Here is a 27064-nt window from a genome sequence, read left to right as displayed (position 1 = left end):
AAGGGTGATTCCCCAGAGACACTTGTACACCTGTGCAGATGACGACACATGTCAGGATGTTCTGCGGCACTGTTTGCAACAGTAAAATGTAGTCTTCCCCTAAGGGTGTTGGTTAATAAAATGGGGCACAGCCGCACAATGAAATCTGTAGGGTAATTACAATGGACGCAAGGTCTACCATGCATTAAAGTGTATCTTCAGACAAAATGTGGGGAGCAGGCCTACCATCCTGCTCACTCCCAGGAGAACCACTCTCACAGTGGCCTGTGGGAATGAAGTCCTCAGGAGTTATGCAGTGCGCAGCCTGAGCAACAGAGCCGTGGCCCTGGCTGAGTGAACAAAGCAAGCTGGAGAAGTACAGAAGCGTGTAAACTCACAAAATAATACGTTGTTCACGAATGTGTGCACATAAAAATAAGAGAAGGATCAGAAGGAAAAACATAAACTTCAGGACAGGGCTTATGTCTGGGGAGGCAGGGAAGTAAACAGGATCAGGGTGGAGAACAAAGGGCGTTTAGCTGTCAGTCATTTTGATTTATTTCATGATACGAAAATCTGAGGCCAGTGTGGCAGAATGATAGCCTTTGGTAATTTCAAGTATGTTTTATTAGTCTCTGTATTTTGCTGTATTAATTTCTTTCAAAGAGACAGGATATGGAGACAAAAACAACGAGGGGAAACATTTTGCTGCAGCACCAGAAATTGACACATTGTAAGTGATTATAAAGAAAAAAAAAAGAATGAATGAATGAAGGATTAGGCTGACTTCTTAAATGTGCTGGAAGAGTTTCCTAAGTGTGGGAGCTGACTTAACGTACCCAGTGAACTGACTGAGGCTTACCCACCATCCCTGCATCGTCTCTGCTAAGCCTCCTGCCCACTGGCCCACACACTCCTGCACACACACGTGGGGACCTTCTGCTGTCTGCGCGGAGCTTCCCCGATGCACAAATGAACATGGGGAGGGATGTGAAGGGAGAGGAAAGCGGTGCCTAATGTTCTCAGCCCTCGAGTCACTCCCCAAGGCATGTGTGAGGAAGCTGCTTTCAATATGATCAATCAAGAAAGAAAAAAGAACACAGCTCACCATCACCAGAACCCAGGGTTCTGATTTTTGTAAGAAAACTGGCCTTTCCTTCGCTTCTCTAAGAAGTGGTTCATCATTTATGGCAGTTTGGGGGAATGTTTTTAGATTGGATTTAGCCAGCAAATTCTGTGCAGCCCAGCCCCCTCAGTGTCGCCGTACATGGAGATTCCTCCTCTCCGACCCTCTGTCCTCCTTTCTCCCCTCTTGGGCGCGAGTGGAACAGGACCCGGGGCTGAGGCAGCTTGCAAGTTTTTACAGCACAGCGCTGGTTGACGTGGGCACCCTGGAGAACAAAGACAAGGAGCCAGCTTGGCCCCAGCGCATTGCCTCTGGCTGCTCTAAACGGTCCCTACATGTCTCCTGTTCCCAGGGACTGTCCCCGAGCAAGGCCGGCTGGCTAGAAGGGGAGGGAGACCTCCCCTCATTTCGTGAGCATCCTCTCCAAAAATGTCTTCCCTTGTTTCCAGACACTGCCACAGCGAGCACTTCCACTGGCTTCCTGTGTGTGTGAAATTGTTTCTCCCCTCCAGTCCCTGTTTATTAAAAACCAGACACACAAAACCAAGTGTTGTCAGGCATGCCGGAAATGGACACTCAGACGTGCCGGTCAGAGCATAAATGGGTATGGTCTCTCTAGAAAGTGGTTTGGCAAATGTGAATCTCAGACTTTGGGAAAGATCATAGTCTGTGACCCCCTCATCCCATGCTGCTATTTCTGGGAATTCAGTATATGTGCATGTGTGTATGTATGTCATCTGTGGCTTAGATGTGCACACATATACATGTATTTATCATATATAACACATATACACATGACCTACTGCGTAACACATTTTGTCCAAAACTTAGTGGCTTAGAATAAACACTGTTACCTCGCGGTTTCCGTGGACTGGAGTTTGGAGTCTGCTTAGCTGGTGGTTCTGGCTCAGGGATCCCTGAGAGGCTGAGCCAGGATATCAGCTGAGCTCCATCGTCTGAAGCTGTGACTGATGCGCTCACACGGCTCATGGCAGGTCCTGCTCGAGGGACTGCGTGACGTGGGGCCTGGCCAGCACAGGTTTAATTAGTGATGGGCCCATAGCAAGGTTTGTCCCAGTATCATTTACAACAAGGAAAAGTTGGAATAATACAAATGCCCTGTGGAAGGAAATTAGTTAAATACTTAAAACTGTCCATACAACAATACCGTAACCATTAAATGTTGCAGTATCAGAAAGAAGGGTTCCTGGCCACAAAACTCAGAGGTACAAGAGTGTGTCCCTTTCTTTTTCATGTAACAACTGACTTTCTCCCTCGAGCCCTGTTCTGTCTAGTGGGAAAGGTGAATTCCGTCAGCCCTGGCTTCCCTGGTCTGCTCAGTGGGCTCTCTCATTTGAGGTTTAAGCTTGCTCTCAGGATGGCTCCTCCTTGTTTCCCCCTGTGGGCGAGGGAGGGTGGGAAGGAAGCACTGAGGTCCTGGAGGGCTCACGTGGCGTCCTGGGTCTGAGTGGGGCTGTGCGGTTTCAGTCTGCAGAAAGCACTGCTGGTCCTGGCTCAGAGCAAGTGCTCGTGACCGAGAGTTAACACAAAGCGGCGACTTGCCGTGTGCCACGTGCTGTCCCGGGCGCTCTGCATCGTTTCACCTCCTCCTGTTTCTGCAGCCCCTGTTATCAGGTAGACACTGTGATTATCTCCATTCTGCAAATGAGGAAACTGAGGCATAACAGGTTAACTATTGCCTAAGACCATGGTCTAGTAAAGAGAGGCAGAAGTCAAATACTAGCTTCTATTATTTTCTCCTTTCTTTTAAATTTTTCTTTAAAAAATTTAAATTACTTATTTTATCATTACATTTATTTTTTGCTTTTTTCAGTTGGAGGGAGGTGATTGGGTTTGTTTGTTTGTTTGTTTGTTTATTTATTTATTTATTTATAATGGTGGTGCTGGGGATTGAACCCAGGACCTCATGCATGCCAAGCACACACTGTACCACTGATCTATGACCTCCTCCATTCTTTTTTAATTTAACAATTTTTTTAACTTTTAAAATTGCAGTATAATTGACACATATTAGATTCAAATATCCAACATAATCATTCATTATTTGTATACATTGCAAAATGATCACCACAAATCTAGTTAACATCCGTCACCTCACACAGTTTACAAATTTTCTTTCTTGCAACAAGAACTTTTAAGAGCTGCTCTCTTAGCAGCTTTCAAACATGCAACATGGTATTATTGATTATAGTCACCAGGGTGTGTGTTCCCTCCGCAGGACACATTTCTCTGACAACTGAAGTTTGCACCTTCGACCACTTTCTGTTTTCTCCTTTCTTTACTCTCACTATCAGGACTGTAAGAAAGGGGGAGTAGGGGAAGGAAATCCCTGTTCACTGAATACTTCCCAAGAGCCAAGTACTTCCAAATGGCATCGCATTTTATCCACAAAGCACATCTGAGAAGGATGCACGATTGTTCTCATTTGTGCCGGAGGAGTGCAGAGGGCTTAACTGCACATGGGAAGCAGACCCGCCACCCCCTGCCCCATATTGAAGCCAGGCTATGATTCTTGCATCTCAATTCTTGCATCTCAGGAGGAAGTGTTGGCCGGGGAGCTAGGGTTTCGGCAGCTCTGGCCGGAAGAGCTGAATTGCTCCATTAACAAGATTGCACTCACTCTTGTCTGATCCCAAACTGCTGGCGGGGTGACCCTCCTCCCCTCACCGCTCAGGCAGCTTCGTTTAACTTTTCCGCATCCCTGACCTCAATGTTGACACTGTTGCTCGGCCCTGACTGAGTTCCTAACTGCCTTTTTGAAATGACTTCCGGATCAGGGTCTGACAAGTTTGACGTCACAGGGCCTGCAGCGCTGCCATCCTGCTGAGAACCCAGCCCTGAAACTGGTCCCCAGGGGGGCCTGCAGGGCCCAGGGGGCCGGCGTCCTCTGCAGTCCTCGGCCTCGACTCTTCTCTGGATTTGTACCTATCCTCTCCTTTTCTGCTTCTTTGGAAAAGGGTCCCAACTCACTTCTAAAGCACATCCCTACCTTTTTTATTTTTATGATTTTGCTTCGATCTTAAAATTCCCCCAGACCGTTTTCCCCTCCTGTCACCTTACACGTGTGCATAAATCGTCTCTGGTTCTGACAGACTCCAGCCCACATCCTTGTCCCCACCAAACTACGGTGTCTCCTTCACACCAAGTCACATCATAAAGGAGAACCTTGATTCAGTCCTGCCCTGACTGACCTCTTCCTCACTCTCCCCACGTCCCCCAGGGCACCTGCGGTGTCACCCTCCCCCCCCCCCCCCGACCCTCCTCTGGCTCTGGGTCCGAGCCCCACGGTCCTTCCGGCTCTTCTCCTGTGCCACAGACGTCTGAGCCACTTAGATGCAGGTGCTTCCTGCAAATCATGGCCCCACTCACGGACACCCCCTTCCTTGTGATCCCATCCAGTTCCCAGTCCCCATGAAGTCCCATGTTTTCAACTCTTGCCTCTGGGTGTTCGACTTCCATGTGGAGGTCTGGCCTGACATCTCTCCAGAGACCAGACCCTGGTTCCCAGCTGCTGGGTGGTTGTCCTGCCTCGGGTATGATGAGAGAACACGGTTTCTTTCCGGGGGCAATCGACCTCCCGGTTCGTGCCCTTTCTCGATGGTGTCTGGGTGCACAGGCCGTGTGGACTCGCTGTGTGTGGGCCCTCTGCCTCTTGCTGTCCCCCCGGGGAACGGGCTGGACTGGTCTGGTCCCTGAACTGGGCACTGGCTGAGGCCGGCGAATCCCGCCTAGGGCCGGGGCCTGTGCTGCCCCCCTCTGGCCCAGCCTGTACCCGTCAGGTCCAAGCCTGCGGTCGCCGCCCCCCTACCCTGGGCTTCTTTGTTCTTGCTGAGCTTCTGTAGCTCTCTGGTCTCAGAAGACTCACAGCCCTGCTCCAGGGTGTGAGCACTTCCCCAGCCCTGGCCCAAGAACCTGGCCACACCCTGTGCCGGAGGCCCCTGCCGCCACATGGATGCGGAGTCCCCGTGGATGCGGGTGCTTCCTGGTCTTCCAGATGGAGCAGAGGCAAACCTCCTCTGCGTCCAGCCTGTCCCTGAGCGCGTCCAGCCTGCGTCCATGCCGAGGTTCAGCCTGGAGAGGGGAGGCCAGCACACAGGTACCTGTTCTCTGGGCTCCCCGTCTACATGGGAGATGTTTTCACGTCTTTCTCTTCTCAGGGAATTCCTCTGTGTCGTAACCTCCCTTTCAAATGTCCAAACAGGACTCTGATGAGTGGACAGGACTTTGCGGAGGGGGGTCACACGGGTAAGAGGAGGCACTTAGGTAGATGGTTCTGGTGGTTGGAAAGAGTAAGCTGGAGCCTGGGAGTCCCAGAGGGAGGGAGGGAAAGGCGGCCTCAGGTACCCGCCCGGTCGGGGTTGTGTGGCAGCGCAGCACCACAGAGCTGGGGGTTCTGAGGGTGGGCTTGGAGCCCGCCCACGTGCGAGCTTTGTGACCCTGAGGGTTACATGCCTTCCCTAAGGCTGTTCCTCACTTGTGGGGCGGGGATCACAATGGGGCTTACCTCAGGGGTTTGTTGTGTTGTGGGAATGATGCCTGTGAATGCATTTTAGGCACTGGGCAGGGCCTGGCCCGCAGTGCAGCCCGAACCCAGGCTGTCATGAGACTCCCAGGCAGTGCCCTGTGAGCGTGGACAGGGGAAGGCCGCTGTGAGCTCCACCTGGACACAGGTCGTTACCGTATGATGTTCGTCTGGGAAAGCTTGGAGGGGACGGCCTTGCCTGCACTATGAGGTGTCTGTGAAACAGGAGTAGGAACAGACAAGGAGCCGGAAATGGAGAGTGACACAGCTGGAGCCCCGGGAGAGCTGGGAACAGAGCTGCACAGACCAGCAGAGACGGATGACGGTGAGGCTGGGGTGGGAGGAGGGCACTTTGCGGACCGGTGCGCTCAGGGAGTTGGCTGCAGAGTTAAAATAAGCAGAAAAGCTGTAGTTAAGCAAAACCCTACGTAACACTTCCATGGAGTCACATGCTGCTTGGCCTTCTGTTGAATGTGATCATTCAAACTAATACATTGTTACAAGACAAGGTTCTCCAGCTCTAAGAAGGACACCTGTCTTCCTTGGAGTATATGATCAGAATTTTTTTGTTTGTTTCTTCTTTGCCTTTTTTTTTTTTTTTTTGACTTTTTTCTTCAGGAAGCCCATTATTACAGGTTCTGTCCAGCCATGTGACTCTCCTGGTCCCAGCACACACCCCGGCGGCCTTTGTCCATGAAGTTGGCAACATTCAACACATACCTGCAGAGGGGTCTGAAGCCCCATGGGCCATGGACACGCTCCCGCCTGAGCAAGCCGGTGACACCCCCAGTTCCCCAACCCAAGCCACCCTGCCCACACAGAGTGACATACTTACCTCCTCAGCAAAAAACATCTCGCCTGAACAGGCTGACAGCCCCAATCCCCCAGAAAAAAACATCCCACCAAAAGAAGGTGACATTCTCAATTCCCCAGAAAAAAACGTCCCACCAGAAGAGGCTGACATCCCCAGCCCCCCATCCAAAACCATCCTGCCCAAGCAGGCTGACATCCTCAGTTCTTCGGAAAGAACCATCTCACCCAAGCGGGACAATAGCCCCAATTTCCCAGCAAAATTCATTTTGCCCAAGCAGGGCGACACTTCAAAGTTCTCAGAAGAAACCACCCCCCTTAACCAGGCTGCCCCCACCAATTCTCCAGTCCAAACCATCCCACCCAAGCAGGCTGACAGCCCCAATTTCTCAGCCCAAATCATCCCACCCAAGCAGATGGACACCCCCAATTTCTCAGCCCAAATCATCCCACCCAAGCAGATTAACACCCCCAATTTCCCATCCAAAATCATCCTATCCAAGCAGGCTGATACCCCCAAATCCCCAGAAAAAACCATCTCACCAGAAGAGGGTGAGATTCTCAATTCCCCAGCCAAGATCATCCCACCCAGGCAGACTGACACCCCCAATTTCTCAGCCCAAATCATCCTACCCAAGCAGGCTGACACCCTCAATTTCTCAGCCCAAATCATCCCACCCAAGCAGATTAACACCCCCAATTTCCCATCCAAAATCATCCCATCCAAGCAGGCTGACACCCCCAATTTCTCAGCCCAAATCATCCCACCCAAGCAGATTGACACCCCCAATTTCCCATCCAAAATCATCCCATCCAAGCAGGCTGACACCCCCAATTTCTCAGCCCAAATCATCCCACCCAAGCAGGCTGACACCCCCAGTTTCTCAGCCCAAATCATCCCACCCAAGCAGGCTGACACCCCCAATTTCCCATCCAAAATCATCACACCCAAGCAGGCAGACACCCCCAGTTTCACAGCCCAAATCATCCCACCGAAGCAGGCGGACACCCCCAAACTCACAGCCAAAATCATCCCATCCAAGCAGGCTGACACCCCCAATTCCCCAGCCAAAACCATTTCACCAAAGCAGAGTAACACTCTCAACTTCCCACTCAAAACCATCCTGCCCAAGCAGGCTGACACCCACAATTCCTCCGAAAAAACCATCTCGCCCAGGCAGGGCAATAGCCCCAATTTCCCAGCAAAATTCATTCTGCCCAAGCAGGGCAGCACCCCAAAGCTCTCAGCCAAAACCATCTCGCCCAAGCAGGGCAACATCCCAAAGTTTTCAGCAGAAACCACCCAGGCCAAGGAGGATGACACCCTCACGTCCTCAGAGGAAGCCATGCAGCCCAAGGAGCAGGACAACCCCAGGTCCTTAGGAGGAACCGTCCGGCCCGTAGTGAGAGACATCCTGAAGCCAGCGGAAGAAAGCGTGGAGCTCCTGGAGGCGGACCTGGTACAAGTGATCTTGAGCAGGGAGGACTTTGAGTTGGCGCTGAAGGAAGCCGGGGAGAGGCTGGTGGCCGTGGACTTCTCTGCCGCGTGGTGTGGGTCTTGCAGGGCCATCAAGCCCTTTTTCCATTCCCTGTCTGCAAAGCATGAGGACGTGGTGTTCCTGGAAGTGGACGCCGGCGAGTGCGAGGAGCTGGTGAGACATTGCAAGGTCATTTGCATCCCAACCTTTCAGTTTTATAAAAGAGAAGAAAAGGTGGGTGAATTCCATGGCGCCCTTAAGGAAAAACTGGAAACCATCATCACAGAATTAAAGTGATCGTGTGTTCCGAAAGCACTGCACACAGCCAGCTGTTTATCAGCTTGTGATTTCTTATTTACAAGATGAGGTGTGACTACAGTGCGGGTCCAGACGCCACCTGCTTGAACGTTAGAAACATTAGCGCTGCCCTTCCCCAAGAGCAGTCAGAGCACTAACTCCCATCGTGACTGTGGAACAGCGTGACATTAGAATTTCCTTTGGTGGAGGTTGGCACTCCAATGGCCCCCTTTTTTTATTTTGGGGGGGTAATTAGGTTTTTTAAATATTTTTTTTAAATGGAAGTGTTGGGAATTGAACCCAGGACATTGTGCACGATAGGCATGCACTCTACCACTGAGCTATGCCCTCCCCCCACCATTTTTAATCTTGATATTTTATCACTCTGTCTTGAAAATTCTGCCCATGTAGTTAGTGAACATGGGAAATTTAGACAATTCTTCTGTAGAAGTACAGGAGTTAACGAGGAATGGAAATTTCTCTCCTGATGCTCACCAATCTCTGGGGTTTCTGATAAAATACGCAGGGAAGTAAGGAATCTGAAAGATGCACATATCCTATCTGACTCCTTCGTGTGTGGGAAGTGCTGTGGAGGCCCCGGGAAATTCCATGGGTTCCGCACATCTGTCTGGGATTCGTGGGTGTCGGAGCTGAGACCAAGGCCAGGTTTCTGGATGTCACGTCCAGGCCTCTTTCTACCAATCTATGCTAAGAAACCTGAGGCAGCTCAAAACATCTGGTTTTCTCTGACCAAGGGCTTTGTCATTCAAGGTTAAGGCGGTGTGATCCTTGCCGCGATTATGACATCGGCAGCCTAGTAGCAAAGTTCCTGCTTTGTTCCCCTGGTAACTGCGCTTCTGCTCCCAGATGCCTCGGAGTCCAAAGGCCCAGTTCTGGACCAAAGATGGTGGCTTGGTCAGAGTTTTTGTGGATGATACACACACATAACTGCACAGACTTAATGGATACAATTTGATGAGTTTGCACATAGGCATACACCTACTTACCACAATCAAGGCAATAAACATACCCATCACCTCCAGAAGTTTCCCTGTGTGTCCCTTTCCTCTGTGTGTGTGTGTGTGTGTGTGTGTGTGTGTTAAGAACACTTTAGATGAGATCTGCCCTCTTAATCTTCACGTGCACGGCACCACGTCGTCATCCACAGGCACTGTGTCACACAGCAGACCTCTAGAACTTCCTCACTTCGTGTAGCTAAGTTCAGACCCGTTGAACAACTACCCCCCCATTTCCTGTTAGCCGCCATTTTATCTTCTGCTGGTCCAGAATGTTTTAAAGAATTTGAACGATTTGTCAACATTTCAAAAACCAGGATTCCCTTTAAAATCTTGAATTCTAGCTTTTCTGGAAAAATTGTAAAACTCTAGCAATCCAGGCGTACATGACCTCAAGAAGTCACTCTACCCTTAGGGCCGAGGGGCCACGCCCTCCATTACACAGGGCATGGATTCTCCACCCCGATGAGGAACCTGGTCGGCTTCTTCATTTACCTGGTTGACGCACTCTAATTTCAGCTTAATGTATTTCTTCTGATGCTGAACCATCCAGGTAAGATTGATGAGTGATTCAACCACACATAATCTGGGCTGTACTTTATATCTAACTGTAGACACTTCAAAGACCATTTGTTCACATTAAAATCCATGGCTTACATCTGCACTGTGACTTAATCACATTCTTTCGCTTTACAGTTCTTCAAAATTCATGATTCTATTGATCTTTGGCCAGATTAAAAATAGGAATGATTATATACTGGTTGCTATGGGCTCAGCTTACTTGTCTGAGCATCACTGTCCCCGGGCGAGGGCAAAGGGCACGGAGCAGCTGGGCGGGTCAGCCTGCACGCTGGCCCTGGTCCCTGGCCGTGGGATGCAGTGCAGTGCAACCCCGGGAGGGGAACCCGGCCAGAGAAGGGATCAGTGTTGCAGTTCTGAAGCCGGGGCCCAGATGTCCATGTCGCTTGCTCCTATTGCCAGTCAGCTCCAGCGCTGGGTTTCAGTCATTTAAAGGGAGCTAGGAAGCAATGAAGAGCATCTGGAAAAAAATGGGCCATGTGTGAGTGTTTTCAAGGGTTCCAGTGTCTTTTTTATCACATCTGCAGGGAAGGAAAACCTTCTGAGCCAGTGAGGCTAGGATAAATTAAATTTCTCAGAGCCCTTTAATTCCAAAGAAAATCCTCCTTCTGAAAAAGCAGCTCAGTAAGTCTTTTTCCTGAGTCTTCTTCCAGCCTTGATTTTATGTGGTGAAGCGTCCATCTGCCTTCTCTTGGAATCTTGATTTCTTACCGAAGTCTGACGAATCTCCAGTAAGCACCCTCTGCATACCTGCACTTCTGTCAGCATCGCATCCCTGTGATGTTTCCTGACCTCGTGCCTGTTTCCGTAGGTTGCCACCCTCCACCATCCGTGTCTGTCAGGGTGCTTCGGGTGCAGTGACTGTGTTCATGGACATTTTCCCCCAGAGCCCCTGTTATTCCATCAGATGAATCGTCTCCAGTACTTTCTTTAGAGGACCTATCAGCAGATTTCTAACACCACTGACCTCCTTCCGGGTCCACTCTGGGCTTCCCCGATGCCTTGCTCGCTGCAGCACTCTAATAGCACAGGCAAGAAGCAGCACAACCAGGGGAATCAGATGCTTATACAATCTAGTGGAGGGGGTTACAGAGGAGCAGACTCCAGACTCAGCTCTCCAGGAATGACTCCCAGGGCAGGACTGAGCTTCCCCACAGGGCAGCCGCCACCTCTGACGCTGCACCTCCTGCCTCTGACCCAGGGGCCCGCACTAAAGCAGGAGCCGATACTTCTGCTGACCCTGCAAAAACATACTGCCTCTGGATCCCAGGGAACTGGTGGAAGGGCGCCCGAGTGCTGCTGCAGAAAGCTTCCAGGCTCCCTGCTGCCTTGGCAGAAAACAGATGGAGGGGCAGAAAGCCGGCCCTGTGTCACTGCTCGCTTTCAGTATCACTTGAGTGTAACTCACAGATTGAATTTATTTCAAGAACAGAATCCTAGCTGCAAAGGGGCTATTTCACATCTGTCTCTCCTGCTTGAGTGTAAGCCTGTAAGGGCAGAGACCACATCTATTATTAGCTCATCGCCATATCACCTACCACACGCCGGGCACGGCAGTAACAACATTTAACGTTGATAAGGTAACAGTGCTGGAACCAGGCACTACTCTAAGCTCTTCCTATGCATTCACTCATTTAATTCTTATAACACACCTGGGATGTAGGTTTTGTTACTCCAGTTTACAAGAACAGGCACAGAGAGGTGAAGTAAGTTGCTATGACCACACAGCAGAAAATAGTACGTGAACCCAGCAGTTCAGATCCAAAGCCTGTACCCCATACAATTTACTGCCTCGATATGTGTTGAAAATATGCTCATTTAAATGTTTGCTGAATTGGGTTACACAGAAAATTGATCATAAACAAATTCATAATTACAGAGTAATTCTACTTCTAGAGCAAAGGTTAACATGTTTAACTATGGAGAAGATGGTCATACTTTACTACCGTTTGTACCAGGAATTCGTGGGTTTAAAAAATTATTATTCTTTCCAAACCCATAAGAGATAATATGTGCAAAGGTGAATGTTATTAATGATTCAAGCAGGTTGAAGTAATGTTCAAGGACTTTGTACCTCGTAGACTTATGAAAACTTCGGAGTTAGAGAAATATGCTTGAGTATATTTTTTTTTGCTAATACTTTAAGGGATCTTTGTGTAGCTGCATTAATCAACGTAAAAAGAGCAATGAACATTAGGCTCTGTGTTTCTCCATTAAAATTGTTGGCCTTAATCACATTCAGGTGTCATTTTATTGTGGCTTTGGGAAGAGTGAAAATGCACAGAAGAGAAAATTGAGGATCTCCCCGCTCCCTGCCTCGCCCAGTTTAGCTCTATTAACTGACATTAGATGTGCTCACCTGTGTTTGCATTTACATATTTAACAACAAAAGTAGCACTTCCTAATTATTATGAGGTTGTTCTGAGTATTGTGTGATGATGATATTTGTAAAGTTCTTCAAACTATTAGAAGAAAGGCACAAACCACTTGAACAGTTCACAGTTTAATGAAGGGTCTGTGATTCAGGACTTTGAGGCTTTCTTAACGCAGCGCTCCAACATGGTAATAGGGGAATTATTCCCAAGACATTGCATGTATTCACAGGCTACCAGATTTGTAGATTTTAGACTCTATCTATATGGTTTTTGAAGTGATACTGCAAAGAGAAAAACAGTTGATCCCAAAGGTGATGACTGAAATGGGCAGAGGTTTCTTGATGATAGACTGGGAAACTGGAATACATCCAGTTCTGGCTTCCTGCTGAACTCCTGGTGAACATACTGCCCTTGCCCCACAGGGGAGAGACTGGCAAAGCTCTCAGCATGCTGGACCTGCTAACTGGGATTCCCACATGCTTGCTGGGAAGAGAAGTGTCCATCTAGTGGTGGAGGAGCTGGTCTGGCCAGGAAAACCTGCCCATGGATAAGAGGTCTTAGGCAAGCAAAATAAACAAAAACAACTCCCCCAAACAAAAATAAAAACAAACTTTGGAGTTTGTAACAACTTTAAGGTTGTCAGTTCACAACTGGACATATGTGGAACTATCCTGGAAAGCAATTGTCAACCTTAATTTTTTTTTATCATTAAACCCTCTTTTGATATACATGTAATTTTTGTATTCTCCTCTAATGAGAACTGAAATTTCAAAATGATCTTGTTAATGAAAGGATATCAAAGGAGAGATAAAGCTAGAATATGCTTTTAAAACTATTTAAGCACTCCCATCCTCCAAGGTTTGTCATGCCTGAAGATTTATTCCTCTCTGCAGCACAGTCTAGTGTGAGTGCTAGGCTAGCTGTTCTGGAGAGCTATTCCCAGATGGGCTCTGATATCTGGATTGCAGTGAAAACTTGGACCTTGTGCCTACGCCTAGGCTACGATTCCATTTGTCTCATTTATTTTCGACCCCAACTGGGCTGCTCCTTTATGGCTGCAGCATCAATTTGTCTTTTGCTTCGTGGGGCTTCAAGCAGTAACATAACGACTTAGTTCCAGCACATCCGTTTGTTTCATTTGACGCTTCTGTCCCCGATTGCCCTGGCCATCGGTTAAGAGCGGTCAGCAACTTTTCTGTTGGGATTTTCCTCCTTTGGTTCAGTTTGCTACAGGCTGCCGTTCATGATGCAGATGGAATTTATTTCCAACGCGTGAATGTGACAAGTGTTTTGGTTTGGGCTTATCAGTATCAATCAAAACTGAAGAACAGACTACAGCAACAGAGGCCGTAGATTTAGATTTTTATTTCTAGCTTGATAGGTGTGCCTCGTCAGTTTCCCAAAGACGCGTCTCCTTCCTAAAGGAGGTGTGTTTCCTCCTCGGCTTTTGCATCACTGGAGGATTCCGGGAGCTGGAGAGCTTGGGCAGGAAAACGGCAGAGAATTTAGCGTGGCTATCGACGGAGGGATGGATAGAATCTGCGAGCAAACCGACAAATCCCGGCCTGTTTTCAGCAGAACATGCATTTCTAACCAGGTGAACCTCGGGTCAGTCTCCAAAAGTTCTTGTTTTTCTTCTTTAGCGCAGATGAGACCCTCTCTGAGAACCAAAACGAGTGTTGGCGCGTCCCACCCGCTTCGCCTCCAACCGACCCTGCTCCTTCCCGCCCACCCACAGGCGCTACTACAACTCCCAGCAAGCACCGCGCAGCACCCCAGGGGGCCTAGGCCCGGGCGGAGGCCCGCCCCGCGCGGAGCATGCTGGTAGTTGTAGTCAGCGAGCCTGACTGCCCCTCCTTCAGCTATTAGGCATTCCCACTCGGGAGACGGCGATGCTCTGCTATAGCGGGTTCTCCGGTTTCGTAACGCAGCGAAACGTGATCGAGGATTGCTCCCTCCTGCCCTGCGGTGCGCGCCGCGTCGGTGCCCGGGCGCCGAGCTCCGCCCCGTCCACACCCGCTCCCTTGACAGCTGGATCGGACTTCGGGCGCGGCGAGGCCGGGGGCGCGCAGGCGCAGCAGCCCGCGCCGCGCGGGGTTGGCGTGAGGGGCGGGAGGCGCGCGGGTGCTCCCGGCCGCCGGGGCGCGCACGTAGGCACGCAGCGGCGTCACGTGGGGCGCCGAGGATCGCAGTGCGCGTGGCCGCGGCGGCTGGTGTAGGGTTGAGTCAGTTGTGAGACCCGGAGCTGCGGAGCGGCGGGCGGCCCACCGAGCCGGCGACGGAGCGGCGGGCGTCGGGTTCGGGAGCCGAGCGTGGCCCCGTGTCGAGCCGGGCCGAGCCGCGCCGCCGCCGCCCCCCGCCCGCAGCTAGCGAGCCGCCGCCGCGGGCGCGCCCCCGCTCTGCGCTGTCTGTCCGATGGCGTCCGCCTCCGGGGCCATGGCGAAGCACGAGCAGATCCTGGTCCTCGACCCGCCCACAGACCTCAAATTCAAAGGTGGGCAGGCGGCGGCCGGCCCGGGAGGGGCGGGCGGGCGTGCGGGCGGCGGGGGGTGGCGGCCGCACCCGGACCCCCTCCCCCGGCCCGGCCGGGCCCGGCCCGGCCCCGCCCGCGGGCGCGCGCCCCTCCCGCCGACGAGGCCGCGCCGCCATCTTGCGGCCCGCGGGCGCCTCGGTGCGGCGGGTCGGCGGGTCGGCTCTCGTCCGCGGGCCGCTGGTCGCCGGGCGGGGTCCGGGCGTGGACGGCGGGCGGGCGGGGGAGGGGGCAGGAGGCCCGGCCCGCCGCCCTCAGGTGCGGCGGCGCGGCCGGGGGTTGGCGGGGCCCCAGGTGCGGACCGCGGGCTCTGCGTCAGCGGCCGGGGGAGGTGACACCTGCGCGTGTCCCCGCGGCGCCGGGCTCGGCCCTCTGGCAGCGCCTGATGGCGGCTGGGCTCCCGGGGCTGCGAGGCCCGAGAGGGGGACGCGGGGCCCCGTGCAGGGTCCTCAGAGAGGCCCTGCGGAGAACGCGGGCCCCTGCGCTCTCTGGTCGCCTGGACCGCGTACCCCTTTGGGGACATTCGATATCTTGCACTTGAAGTCTTAGGAGCTACGACGGGAACAATTTTGGGGAAATTTGAGTCGCACCCGTGCTGAAAAAAAAAAATTCCTTACTGTGTAAGATTAACTCCGAAAGAAAAACAATGAGGTGGTTTTCCATAGGAAACGTTTCAAGTAGTTTTAGGAATTTTAAAATACTGAATTCTGGGCTTAGGAGAGTATGTCGTGTAATTCCTTTATTTTGCAAGTTCTTTAGTGCATTTGCAAATTTCTTTGAATGAAGGTGTAAGTGAGCTGCTTCTTAGGTAAAGTTTTGGTTTTAAGACTGCGCTACGAAATATTTTGAGAGGCACTAAGTGCATTTTATCCTGGCAAGTTTAGGTGCGTGGCATGTTTACATAGTTTTAGCTGAAAGAAAAACAAAACACCTTTGGGGAATCATGAAATTACCTAACTCAAATAACTATTACCTTAGGATGGAGGAATTGAATGTAAACCTTTATGGTGTGTGTTCTTTCGATAATTTAAGTATTTTGCTTTTATTTTTTGGACGCTGAGTTTACAGAGGAAGTTTCCTCTTCTGGGTAACCTGTGCGTATTGCCATGAGGATCTTAAGACACTTTAGCACTAGCTTTATTTAGGTCAGGAAATGTTAACAGTTTGAAGCTTTCTCCTTAGAGAAGTAATGTTTCCATCTTGAGAGAATAACAACGGAGGAGCAAGTTAAAAACACACACACACACACACAACCAAAAACCCTACACAAAGACTTGCCCTATGTTTAGCTTATTTTAGGTACTGAAGAGTTACTAGCTGTGGTTATAGAAGAGGTTGTTCTTGTGTTATGGGTGAAAGTAATTCACAAGGCCTGTTAACATCTAGATATCAGTAGAATGTTTCATTGAGAAGTTTGTAGGGACACACATTCGCTTGGGCCATTTGTTTAGCAAACACTGTTGAAAGCTTTGTGCTATCTCTATGTTAGATGAAGAGCATTCCACAATGAGTAATTTATTCAACAGGTACCGTCTTATATTTGAGGAATCATTGCGAAGCACGGTGGAGAAAAAATCCACAGTTTGTAGTTTAATGGGGAAAGCATGTAATTAACAACAGTAAAATGTGTTATACCTAGACCTTGAAGAACTCTGAGACTAGGTAGGGAGACAGAAGAGGCATGTAGCTGCTGCAACAGGGCAAGAAAAGTATGAAGAAAAGGCTCTTCTCCCCGCTTTGGCTGTAGGTGGCTGTAGGAAGGGGCTTGTTTTAGGTTGGAGGGGAGGGCAGGCCAGGGGAGTGGTTTGCTTCTCCTCTGATGGGAGAGAATGTTGGCTTGTACTTAACCACCCTGTGGTTTGCTGTGTGCCTCTGTTTAAAGGTGGAGGAATGGGAGGAACTGGGAGGGAGGAGGGGTAGGATGAATTAGGAGGTGACCTTTGGTGTCATTTGATTCCTTCCTTATTAATGTTATTCTTTTAGGCAAAGGTAAATAGTTTGCTTTGATGGAAACGCCTCTATTCCACCGAACAGTTCAACACTAAGTGAGAAGACTCATTTAGAATCAATGGTCTTTTTATACTTTGATGGTGATATAAAAACTCATTTAACTCTGTCCTCCATCACATGTAATTTTTAGTTTAATCTGTTAATGGATAGTTTTGCAGAATGTCACCTTCTGATAGGTGTATTTGAATTATTTTGTCTCTTCATTTGATTAAGATAGTTTCTCCAACAGTGACTCGTTTAATCATACTCAGATTGGGTGGTGAATTTTTCTTTGTTATATGTGTAACAAAGTCATCTTGATAAGAATTATCAGCACTTTGCACAGTTGTGGAGAAGCAGATACCAGTTTAATACATTTTCTACACACCTCAGTATTTTATTCCAAAAGTTGTTTGGTTTATATGTTGTTTATATGTGGAAGTATTTTTATAGTGATGTAATGAATTTTAAAATAGTTCTTTTGCATCAGTAAAGAAAAAGAGGTAGGTATTTTCAAATTATGTTTTTCAAGCCCTGGCAGTAATTTGATCTAGAATTCAGATTTGAAATTTGGTATTACATGTGAGAGACTTTTTAGCCCTTAATATGTTCATTTACTATTGTAAAATCTCTTCCTTTGTATTACACAGCATTTTATTTTCCTCCCGGTTGGTAGTTTTGGGAGGAAGTTTGGAGAAGAAAGTTTAGAAAACTAACTGAATGTATTCTTCCTCCTAACGATCAGAGAAGGAGGAAAATAGACCAGAATCGTTGTGCTGAAGGAGGCTCGTAACAGCAAATCAGTAAAGAAGGTGAGGCTCTCTGAGGGACGAGGGGCCTGTGATTTGCCAGCCAAAGCGTCTCTGTGTAGCAGCACATCACTAAGGAGAGGCCCCAGCGAGGGCGTAGAGAACTCCTCCTGTTGGCGGGTGTTTGGCACATTTTTAGGTGTTTCAGAGCATTCTGTTTCCCAGGGACTACACCAAACCCCAGGGTGAGCCTCCCTACTCCCCAGGGTGCAGATACCGCCTTAGTACTCCACTCCTTAAAAGTGTTGAGTAGCTCTTGACTGCCTGCTGGATGCAAGTCTAACTGTTTTAAGTCTGGCTACACAAGCCCTTCTGTGCCGTCCTGTCTGCCCTTGTTAACACCTGTTCACCTGCACATATCCGTACTTTCTTCCCTGAGAAAGAAAAACTCTTCTCATATCCAAGCATGTTTGTTCTGCTATTTTTGCTGGTTAAGGTAAAAATCTTTTCCTGACTCAGACTGTGTTTCATCAGATATTTTGCCTGTCATGTTTTCAACCATCTGCTTCTTCCTTTAAACATAAAAATACACCTAGGTCTTTCATTTTAAAAACAAATAAACAAACACAGGGCTTCCTTGACTCCCAGCTCCTCCTGGTATGTGGCCCTCCCTGTGTTCTGTTTCCTGTAGTCAGGCTTCTTGGAAAAGTAGTTGGTGTGCCCCGTGTCGCCGTCCCTCACCTGTACGCCTTAGTGCTGTCTGTCCTCACTGCTCCCTGGTCATCGCCGGTTTTTATCTCCCTGGACCTCTCCTTGGCACTTGGCATTATTGACAGTTCCTCTTTTTAAGAACTGGATTCTTTTGACTTCTGTGTTACAGTTCTCTTCTGACTTTCTTCTTTGCTCTCTTTGTTGTCTTATTTGTGGCCTCTCTTTCCTAGATGCTGATGTTTCTGAGATTCTGATTTGTTTTCAATTTTATGTGACTCTGAACCTCCCTTTGTTCAGTCTCCTTGTTTCCAGGGCTTCTCTTTCTCTTCCTTGCTCTCTCTCTGCCCACGTTGGCACACACCCATATCTGTGCTTAATTCAGACAAAATCAGCTTTGAAATACGAACTGATTACCTGTTGACTATCTGAATTTGAATGTTACTCAGATATCAGAAACTCAACACATCCCAAGTTGGTTTTACTACCCAAGCCTACTCTTAGTCCTGTATTTTAAAAATTTTTAGTGGCATCGTGATTACTCATAGAAATACTATGCACATCTAGTAATTAAAATCTGTATTTCTACATCTCAGACATAACTCTTGAATCTTTCCCATTTAATGTAACTCTGCTTCTAAATCCATTTATTTGTTTTAATTCATTCAGTTACACAAGAAAAACCTGAGTTTCTGATCTACGTGATGCATGTTGAATAAGTGTTAGAACTAGTTTTGTGTAAAACAGTCTTTATTTTCATGAGGCAGTTCTAGTGGGGAGAGGTAGACACTGATCAGATAATCAGAAGAAGGAAGTGTGGCTATGAAGAGGTATGTAGGGCTATGAGAATCTAAAATAGGGCACTTGGAGGAGGTCAGCAAGGCTGCCACAACTGGACTAAGATTTTCCAAGAATGAATAGAAATTATCGAGGTGGTGAAGAAAGGAAAATGCAGTGGGAGCAGCTTGTACCAAGATCCTGTAGCAGGAGGGAGGCAAAAAGAAACATGTACATGTTGTGTAATGTGTTAAATAACCTCATGTTACTTAAAGACTGTGTCAGTGTGACAGTAGTGGAATCAGCCAAGATGAGTGTGGTGCTGTGTAAGTAGGTCAAATAAGGAGCTGTTTTTATCCTAACTGAGGGATTGTAAGGGGGGAGCATGGTAGAGGTGTAGAAGTGATGGAGTGACATCACATTTGCATTTCCAAAAATTTAATTCTGGGTGGGGATGTATATATAGCTCAAGTGGTAGAGTGCATGCTTAGCATACATGAGATCCTGGGTTCAATCCCCAGTACCTCCACTATAAAAGAATTAAAAAATAAGTAAACCTAATTACCCACGCCCCCCCCCCATTATAATTATGGTAGCAATGTGAACTAATTGTAGAGGGGAGATACAGATAATGTAGGCAGTTGCCACAGTCCAGGCTACAGGTGGCCACTTGGACTGAGGGAATGGCATTGGAGATAGTGACAGGTTAAAGAGAGTCAAACCAGTGATTTTGACTTTTCTGTGAAGTGGAAAATATATATAAAGAATTGGGAGACTGTAATTGGTTTGAGTTCTTCAAAATTTGGTGTCTTGTGATTGTTAGTGTTGGTAGTTTTGTTGTTTGTTTACTGAGCTAGTTGCCTTTCACGTTTCCTTTAGCCTTGCAGAGGTGGTCTGTGTGCTGTTTCCTCAGAGGTACTTCCTGACCTCGGTTTTTCTTGTTGCTTTTGTAACTTACCTTGACTGACTATTCAGTGTTATCTGTCTTTCAGAAGAGGTACTATTTAATACAGGATAGATCTTGCTTTCCTTCAATCATAAAGTTGCTTTAAAAGAAAATTAGATGTTTGTTAGCTTATTATACTATACAGACCGCAAAATGTGATATTATTTTGTATAACTGCTAAAGGAATCCTTGTTAAAAACTTTTAAGTGTAAGGGACGGCTATTTGCAAATGCTTGTTTACTGAGTTTATTACAACTGAAATGTGACTCAAATTGCTCTAAAGTTTCTTGGAGGGAGGGTATAACTCACTGGTAGAGTTCTTGTTAGCATGCACAAGGTCCTGGGTTCAATCCCCAGTACGTCCATTAAGATAAATAAATATAACTAAATAAACCTAATTACCTCCCCCTCAAAAACATTTAAAATTTTTAATGAAAACTTTCATTTGTTAAAAATCTCTATACACTTAATGAACCTCTGTACACTTAAATTTAGTAAGTTCATGTATACTTAAGCTTAGTGATTATTAATATTTTAATTTTTTGTGGGGGTGCTTACCGCAGTATTTTAAAACAAATTCTGGGTATAACATTTCAGGACAAATATTTGTGCTTGCTTTTCTAATAAACAAAAAAAGGGACATTTACATAATCATGACACCATTGTCACTTAATAAAACCAAAAGTAATTCTTTAGTATCATCTGATACTTAGTCTACTGAAATTTCCCCAGCTGCAGTCCTGTGTGTTAGTTGTTGAGTCTGTACACTGCTTTTGGTTGTCATGTGTCCAGGTCGTTTTGATCTTCAGTAGTGCCTCTGCCTGCTCCTCTTTATCACCCTGTTTACTGTTGTCATCCAGTGGAATGTCCCATATTCTTGATGTTTCTGACGTGTATTCCCTGTAAACTTGGAGTTAGATTTAAGGGCTTGATTAGATTCAGGTTTCAATACTTTTTGGTAAAAACACTTCATAGATGGAGTTGTGTCCTGTCAGGTTTCCCACGTCTAGTGACCCAGAGTAGATTGCTGATGACAGCTTCACCCCTCCCTGGGAAAGTTCCACAGATATAGGTGAACGTAACATTGCAGGCATTAGCTCTGCTTGAGGGTTAAGGTGTCTTTTGTTTTTATATTTTTACTTTTCTGTTTTTCCCAAGATTTCTGCAATGAACATTCAATGCTTTTTATAATAAGAGAAAAAATTATTTTGTTATTAGACTTGATACTTTGGGGAGATTATGTCAAAAGTTTCATTTGTCCTACCTGTTATTACTTTATTTTTTAATAATTTAAGCCTCTTATGCAGTCCAAAATCTTTTTTTTAATAAGTACTCTTAAGTAACAAGGCAATTGTATAACATAAAATAGAGAACAAGCCTGTAACCATCCAGTAGCAGTTCGCAGATTAAAGCATATAAAGACAGTTAGAAAACCATGTTTGTCTGAAAGTGTATCTGATTTACAACTGTCCTGTAGCAGTTCTCGAATCATAACTGTACATGTGTCTGTTAAGTTTCTTGAGCTCTTACTGTTAGCATTAATTGATGGTCTCTTGTGGGAAGTATGACAGAGTTGTTCGGGATATTTTTCTCAGAGGATGGGCCAGCCCATAGACTGTATGAAAGAGGCAGGTAGGTCTAGGCAGCATGTGAGTTCATGGGATTCCCCTTCCTCCAGATGGCGCTGATGGGGTCAATAATGGGCCCCTAACCCAGGCCAGCCAGTACGTATGTGCTGGTGACCCACTAGCCCAAAATTTCAATGCCTCCCCTTTAAATGTCATAGGCTTTAGACTTTTAAGGTCAGCCAGACTTGGAGACAGGCTTATTTGGGCCACTTGCTTGCTGAAGTAACTGGTTGAGGGAGGAGAGGGAAGGAAAAGCAGGCAGAAGAGCTCTCAGGGCCCCAGGTGTCAGTTTCTCCTGAATGTGGCCGTTTGTTTCCTGTGTCACTGAGATGACTTACGTCCTTTTTAATAAACTCTGAATTATGACTTTATTCTTCATAATAAACTTTCTTGCTTAGTTAGACTTCAAAATTTATGGAATGATATTCAACTTTGTGACACATACTTCACTTTGTGAAAATAATCTAGACCAGTGACTTAAATTTTTATAGACGAAACACCCATATAGATAGCATTTTTGATGCCATGTCGTTAATATGCCATAGTTTGCTTAACGACTTTTCTCTGGCATGTGGGGTGTTCTCTGTAATTAGAGTTATCGTGAACACGGTACTGTTTTCAAAATTCAGGTTTAAATGAAAGAGAAGTTTAGTTATGCTTATTTCAGCTTTTAAAGGATATGATTGGATTCAGTTACCATTTTTAAAAATAGATATGTTAAAGAACTGTTAATATGAGAGGGATTTGAAATACTAGTTTGCAGTATAATTTGACAGATTTCTTACGGGCCTGCATTTTGACAGCCTTTAATTATGTAGCTGTATGCTTCCATAAATGCATATTCATCCACATATATTTACTCATGTATTCATGTGTATCTGTAAATATATGTACACATACACTTTTATTCTGGTACTGGGATAATCTGGCATGAATTGGAGTAACTGCTATGCCTTTAAAGGTCTGGAGTACCTTTACATCATACAGTGTTTCCTGTTTTGTTTTCTCTATGAACAGATTTTACTCTTAGAGCTTATAGGGAAAGACGAATCGCTTGGCCTGCTTGGCCTTGTTATCTAAGTACTGTTCCCACTGCTGAAAACCTCCACGACAGCATTTCCCAAAGATAGCTTTTTCTGAATCTTCAGGTTTTCCCATCAGAATTTTTCATGTAAAAGATTTTATGAACACATTAAGCTAATATTAAAAACACATTTGAAAGTCTGTTCTGATTATAAAATTAATGTTTAATACAGAAAGTTGAAAATGTATAGAACAGTATAAAGCAAATAAAAATTGCCCAACACTACAACCTACAAATAACCACTGTTAACATATGATTTTTTGTGTGTTCTGTTTGACTCATTATAATTTCAGAAGTCATATTTTAAAATTAATATTTAAATTTTTTAATTTTTCAAATATTTTAAAAATTAATAATGTGATAATTTTCTCATGTTATAAATATTTTGCTTCTGACCTAACAAGAGCTTCAGATCTGTAGATGGTGCTAAAAACATTTATTTCAAGTTCTCCCAAAATACCATTCTCTTTTATTTTCTCCTATCCTGACTACGCAGATTTTAAAAAGCGATCTAAACTCTTCAGATATGGAGAATTTACTTTTGTTTTAACAAAGGTGTTAATTTAAGCAGCATGCACATTTAACATTTAATCTTGAATGCAGGTGTTTTTTAAAAAGTTTTTTGTGTGTACATGTTACTGTTCTTTAGATGTTACACAGTGGAAGGACATAAAATTTATATAAAAGTGTTACAAACCAAAATGTTCCATTTCTGTGTAAAGACAGTTTATTATTCTCTCCCCCTTGTTTTCAGGACTGTGTCGCAGGGATTGCTTCGGTCAGAGTGGGCAGTCTCTGCCTCAGGAGGTCGGGAAAAGCACTCCTAGAGTGTCTGCGGTAGCGTCACACACACAGCCGGGAAAGTGTGGTCATGTGAGGTTGAGTTGTCTTCCATTTTACCGTAGAGTTGTAGGTGTTCTTTAATTGGGGCGGTGGTTAAGTTGTTCACAGACGTCCCCTAATCTCGGAGCTGAGAGGAGCCTTGGAGGTGGTCTTGTCTGCTGAGCTGAGGTGAGAGGTCAGACTGTGCTGGAGAAGTTGAATGATTTGCTCAGGGTCAGTCACCTTGTTAATGGTTTTAGATCTTACGCGTCTACTTCGGCACACTGCTTTCTGTTTTTTACAAAAGTCAGTACACCACCAGCAGCAGAACTAGGCCCCTCCCCGTGAAGCTTCCAGAAGCGTGAAGGAAGAGGCTTTTGACTTGTGACGTAGGCATAGCTGCTTTTCCATGTGACAGTGATGGGGAAGTACCTGTGTGATTGGGACACTGCTGCATGAGCTGAAGATGCCGCAGAAGAAATAAAAGATGTGATTCCTGCCTGTAGGTCCCTCCTCACTGTGACTTCAGGCCCTGGGAGTGGGGAAAAAGTGACCGCACACTACTACATTAAGTGGATTTTGGAGATTTTTCATGGTACATTCTGAAATTTTTTGTTGATTATATAATATGGATAAACAGGTCAGTGAAGCAGTTTAAGAAAGCAAAGGTTTTTTTTTTTTAATATTAGAGATTTAAATAAAACAGTGAAGTTTGGCTTTTGTATTAATCTCTGGGCCCATGCTTTTGTAATGAATGTTAATGAAATCATACAAAAAGATAAAAGGACGTGTTTAGTACTGTAATAATCAAACCTTCCTGAGTAGAATTGACTAATTTTGTTTCCCAGAAAGTGGTACTCTGTTTACTTTTGCAACAGCATTTGTATAATAATATTTATTCAGTATCTGCATCCAAAATTGTCCCAGCAGCTGGGGGTACAGCTGCAAAGGGAGCAAGGACCCAGTCTTCATGGAGCTTACATTTGCTAAGTCTGAGATTGCAATGTGTTTGAGAAACAAAACATAGAAAACATAAATAAATTAAGGTGACTTCATTTTTAAAATCTGTAGTGAAGATTTTAGGGTTTTCTTTGGTGTAAAACAAAAATATTTTCTCGGTGTTTGCTCCTTGTTTCCAGAAATGTTCATCATTGACTTGTGGAATCAAGGGAGATACAGTATCCTTTTAAAAATCTTTTCCATATATTGCTGGTTGGACCACAGTTTCATGGTTTAGTGCTGCAGAAATCTACCTGGAATGGCTTACGAATTAGGAAATAAATACGGCTAGGTAGTTTGCGGACTCTTCGGAAAACATAGAGAACTTACAAGAGTTGAGGCTCGAGTCAGACCTGGTTTGACATCCTCCTGACGTTACTTTGTACTTATATGACCTTAGGCAAGCATTTTAACTTCTGGGTTAGGGTTGGCTCCCCTGTGAAATGGGGACGATAAGTAGTAAAAGTGGCAGCCTCCTAGCGTGATGGCAGAGCTGAGCAACGGAACCCGTGCGAGGTTCTTGGTCCCTGCTGAGTGCCCCACGAGGGCTGGAGGGTGTTCCCGCTGTCCTCACTGTCCCTGCTGTGTGACTGTGGAGGTGGTGGGAGCACCGGTGGGAGCATTGGACAGTCGTCGCCAGCTCTGCCATGGCTGCGCATCCGGCCTTCCCCGCTCCGTCTTCTCCCTGTTGTTTCGGTGCCGACAGGGTGAAGGCGTGCGCATGTGCTGCTGGAGTAAGTGATTCATGAAGACCTGGAGTCGAAGCAGACCTGCTTCTGATGGTTTTGTTGTTGCTGCTGATTAGAAGGAGCCCATGTGGCGCCTCTGCCTTGCTGCAGCGCCCTCGGGTGGGCTGATCCTCCTCACGGCGGTCTGTGCTGCGGGAATTGTGTGGTCAGTCTGTTCTCAGAGAGCCGTGCCTTGGCTCGTTGACCTTTCTGGTGTTAATCATGCAGAGGTCGCTGACTCGCCTGTATCTCGCAGCGAAGAGCCCCGAGAGAGCTGGGCAGGGATGGGGGAGGGACGGGGGGGCTGAGAGCTCAGCCCCCTGCGTTTCGGGCTGTGGTGGGAGACACGGACTCCCGGTCTGGAGACTTGTTGGTTCAGAGCTCTGCCCGATTGTGGGCTTCACGTTGGTGTCGGCCTCCTTCGCCCCTCCAGGTGCCCACGTGGTGGGGTCATGGCATGATGCGCCACGCTGCATGTGGGGCCTGTGCGCTTCCTGGTGGGCTGCACAGAAGCCTGCCCGGCCTCCTCCCACAGGGAGACCTGCCCTTCATCACGCGGGACAGTGAACCGGCCCTCCATCAGAAGGGGGTGTTACCTTCCACAACTCTCCACGGCCTCCACCTGTGAAGGCTGCAGCTATGCTGAGGCCCATGGGCCGGCCTCTGAGTAGCTGACCTCGCCGGCTGTCAGGGAGTTAGTTCATCGGCTGTGTTCCGCTCTGTCACCTGTTCATTCTTACACCGCATCCGCGGGGGCCTTTTCTGTTTCTGAAATGCGCCATGCCGTATTCAGGACTGCTCACCCTGAATTAAAATTGGATTCTCTTGTCAGTAAGCAGGTACCATTGAACTCAAGTTGGTACGTGTGCTGAGGTGTTTAGTAGGGGTCTCAGCTTCCTTCGTAATGCATCAGAATAAGATGGATGGACAGACAGATACGGCTGGATAATTGATGTGTCTCAAAGTAAATAACAGCAAAGTGTTAATTGTAGAGTCTAGATAGTGGCCAAATAGCTGTTCACTGTCCACCTATTTCAGTTCCTCTGTTTGAAATTTTTCAAAATAAAATGTTGGAGGAAAAGCCACCTGCTGTCTCCCCCTCTCTCCCCCAAGTAGTTGTCTTTGCAGCTAAGCAAAGCTTGGCAGTTCAGGAAAACTTTAATGGCAATTTACATTAAAGTACTCATAGATGATGACCATTTTAAAATTTGTTTAGTCAGAGTGGCTCTACTTCTAGCTGTTTTTAGCTTGAGTTCCTTTTTAGAGTGAGAGGTTTGGAGAATAAAGTTCCCACTATGTGAAAAGAAAGCATTGCTCTGAATCTTAGGTATACAGCGTTTCATACTGGAAATAGATTTTTAGATAAAGAAGGCAGGCCAGTCTCACTTAGGACAGCCTTCTGAGTGAGCTGCCCTAAATTCTCCTGCATTTTTGGAATTTGAAGCTCTATCTTTTTTCCAAACTTACTTGCACAGAAGTCTTATTTATGTATGTTGCACTTCTATCTGACTGTTAGAATTTGGGACTGAGAATAGGATTTTGCCTTACTGGAGTGACAGCGTCGTAGAGTTAAGATGGAATACTTAGTGGCAGGAAGGGTCCTGGCTACTGAAAAGGGAGGCTAAACCAGGGCAGCCGTGTAACTAACAGAGCTTTTCTTTCTTTCTTCCTTTCTTTCTTCCTTTTTTTCTTTCTTTTCTTTTCTTTCAGTAAAAGAGTGCAAGTAAATGTAACCTGTATTGTGCGGAATTTTGTTTTATGTGGACTGTTTTTACATATAAACAGTGAGATTTCATCTCTAAAATAGGAAGTTATGTATCAGATGGTACCTGTGATTGGTGACTAGTTTACTGTCAGATAATCTTAAAATGGACTGTTGTAGTAATTATTTCTAAATGTTA

General features: G+C 46.7%; 2 protein-coding genes across 3 annotated transcripts in view; both read left to right on the top strand.

Moving 5' to 3' along the window:
* The first annotated feature begins 73 nt into the window (after positions 1–73).
* On the top strand, positions 74–12063 carry TXNDC2 (thioredoxin domain containing 2). Its single transcript, XM_074352415.1, has 2 exons — positions 74–5973; positions 6267–12063. Exons 1-2 carry the CDS (start codon positions 5901–5903, stop codon positions 8231–8233), a joined length of 2040 nt encoding a protein of 679 aa, XP_074208516.1. The 5' UTR covers positions 74–5900; the 3' UTR covers positions 8234–12063.
* Positions 12064–14393: 2330 nt separating this feature from the next.
* VAPA (VAMP associated protein A) overlaps positions 14394–27064 on the top strand; it is a 32698-nt gene continuing 20027 nt past the window's right edge. Inside the window, exon 1 of one of the 2 annotated variants that reach the window (XM_074352417.1) lies at positions 14394–14697. In XM_074352417.1, the coding sequence (XP_074208518.1) occupies positions 14619–14697 (79 nt within the window). In that variant the 5' untranslated portion in view covers positions 14394–14618. The remainder of the gene's footprint in view (positions 14698–27064) is intronic. The other variant, XM_074352418.1, reaches the window with a different exon arrangement.

Source organism: Camelus bactrianus, chromosome 24 (assembly GCF_048773025.1).
Source record: "Camelus bactrianus isolate YW-2024 breed Bactrian camel chromosome 24, ASM4877302v1, whole genome shotgun sequence".
NCBI classification, from domain to species: domain Eukaryota; kingdom Metazoa; phylum Chordata; class Mammalia; order Artiodactyla; family Camelidae; genus Camelus; species Camelus bactrianus.
Note: the sequence above shows the minus strand (reverse complement) of the source record. Positions and strands in the feature narration are given on the sequence as shown.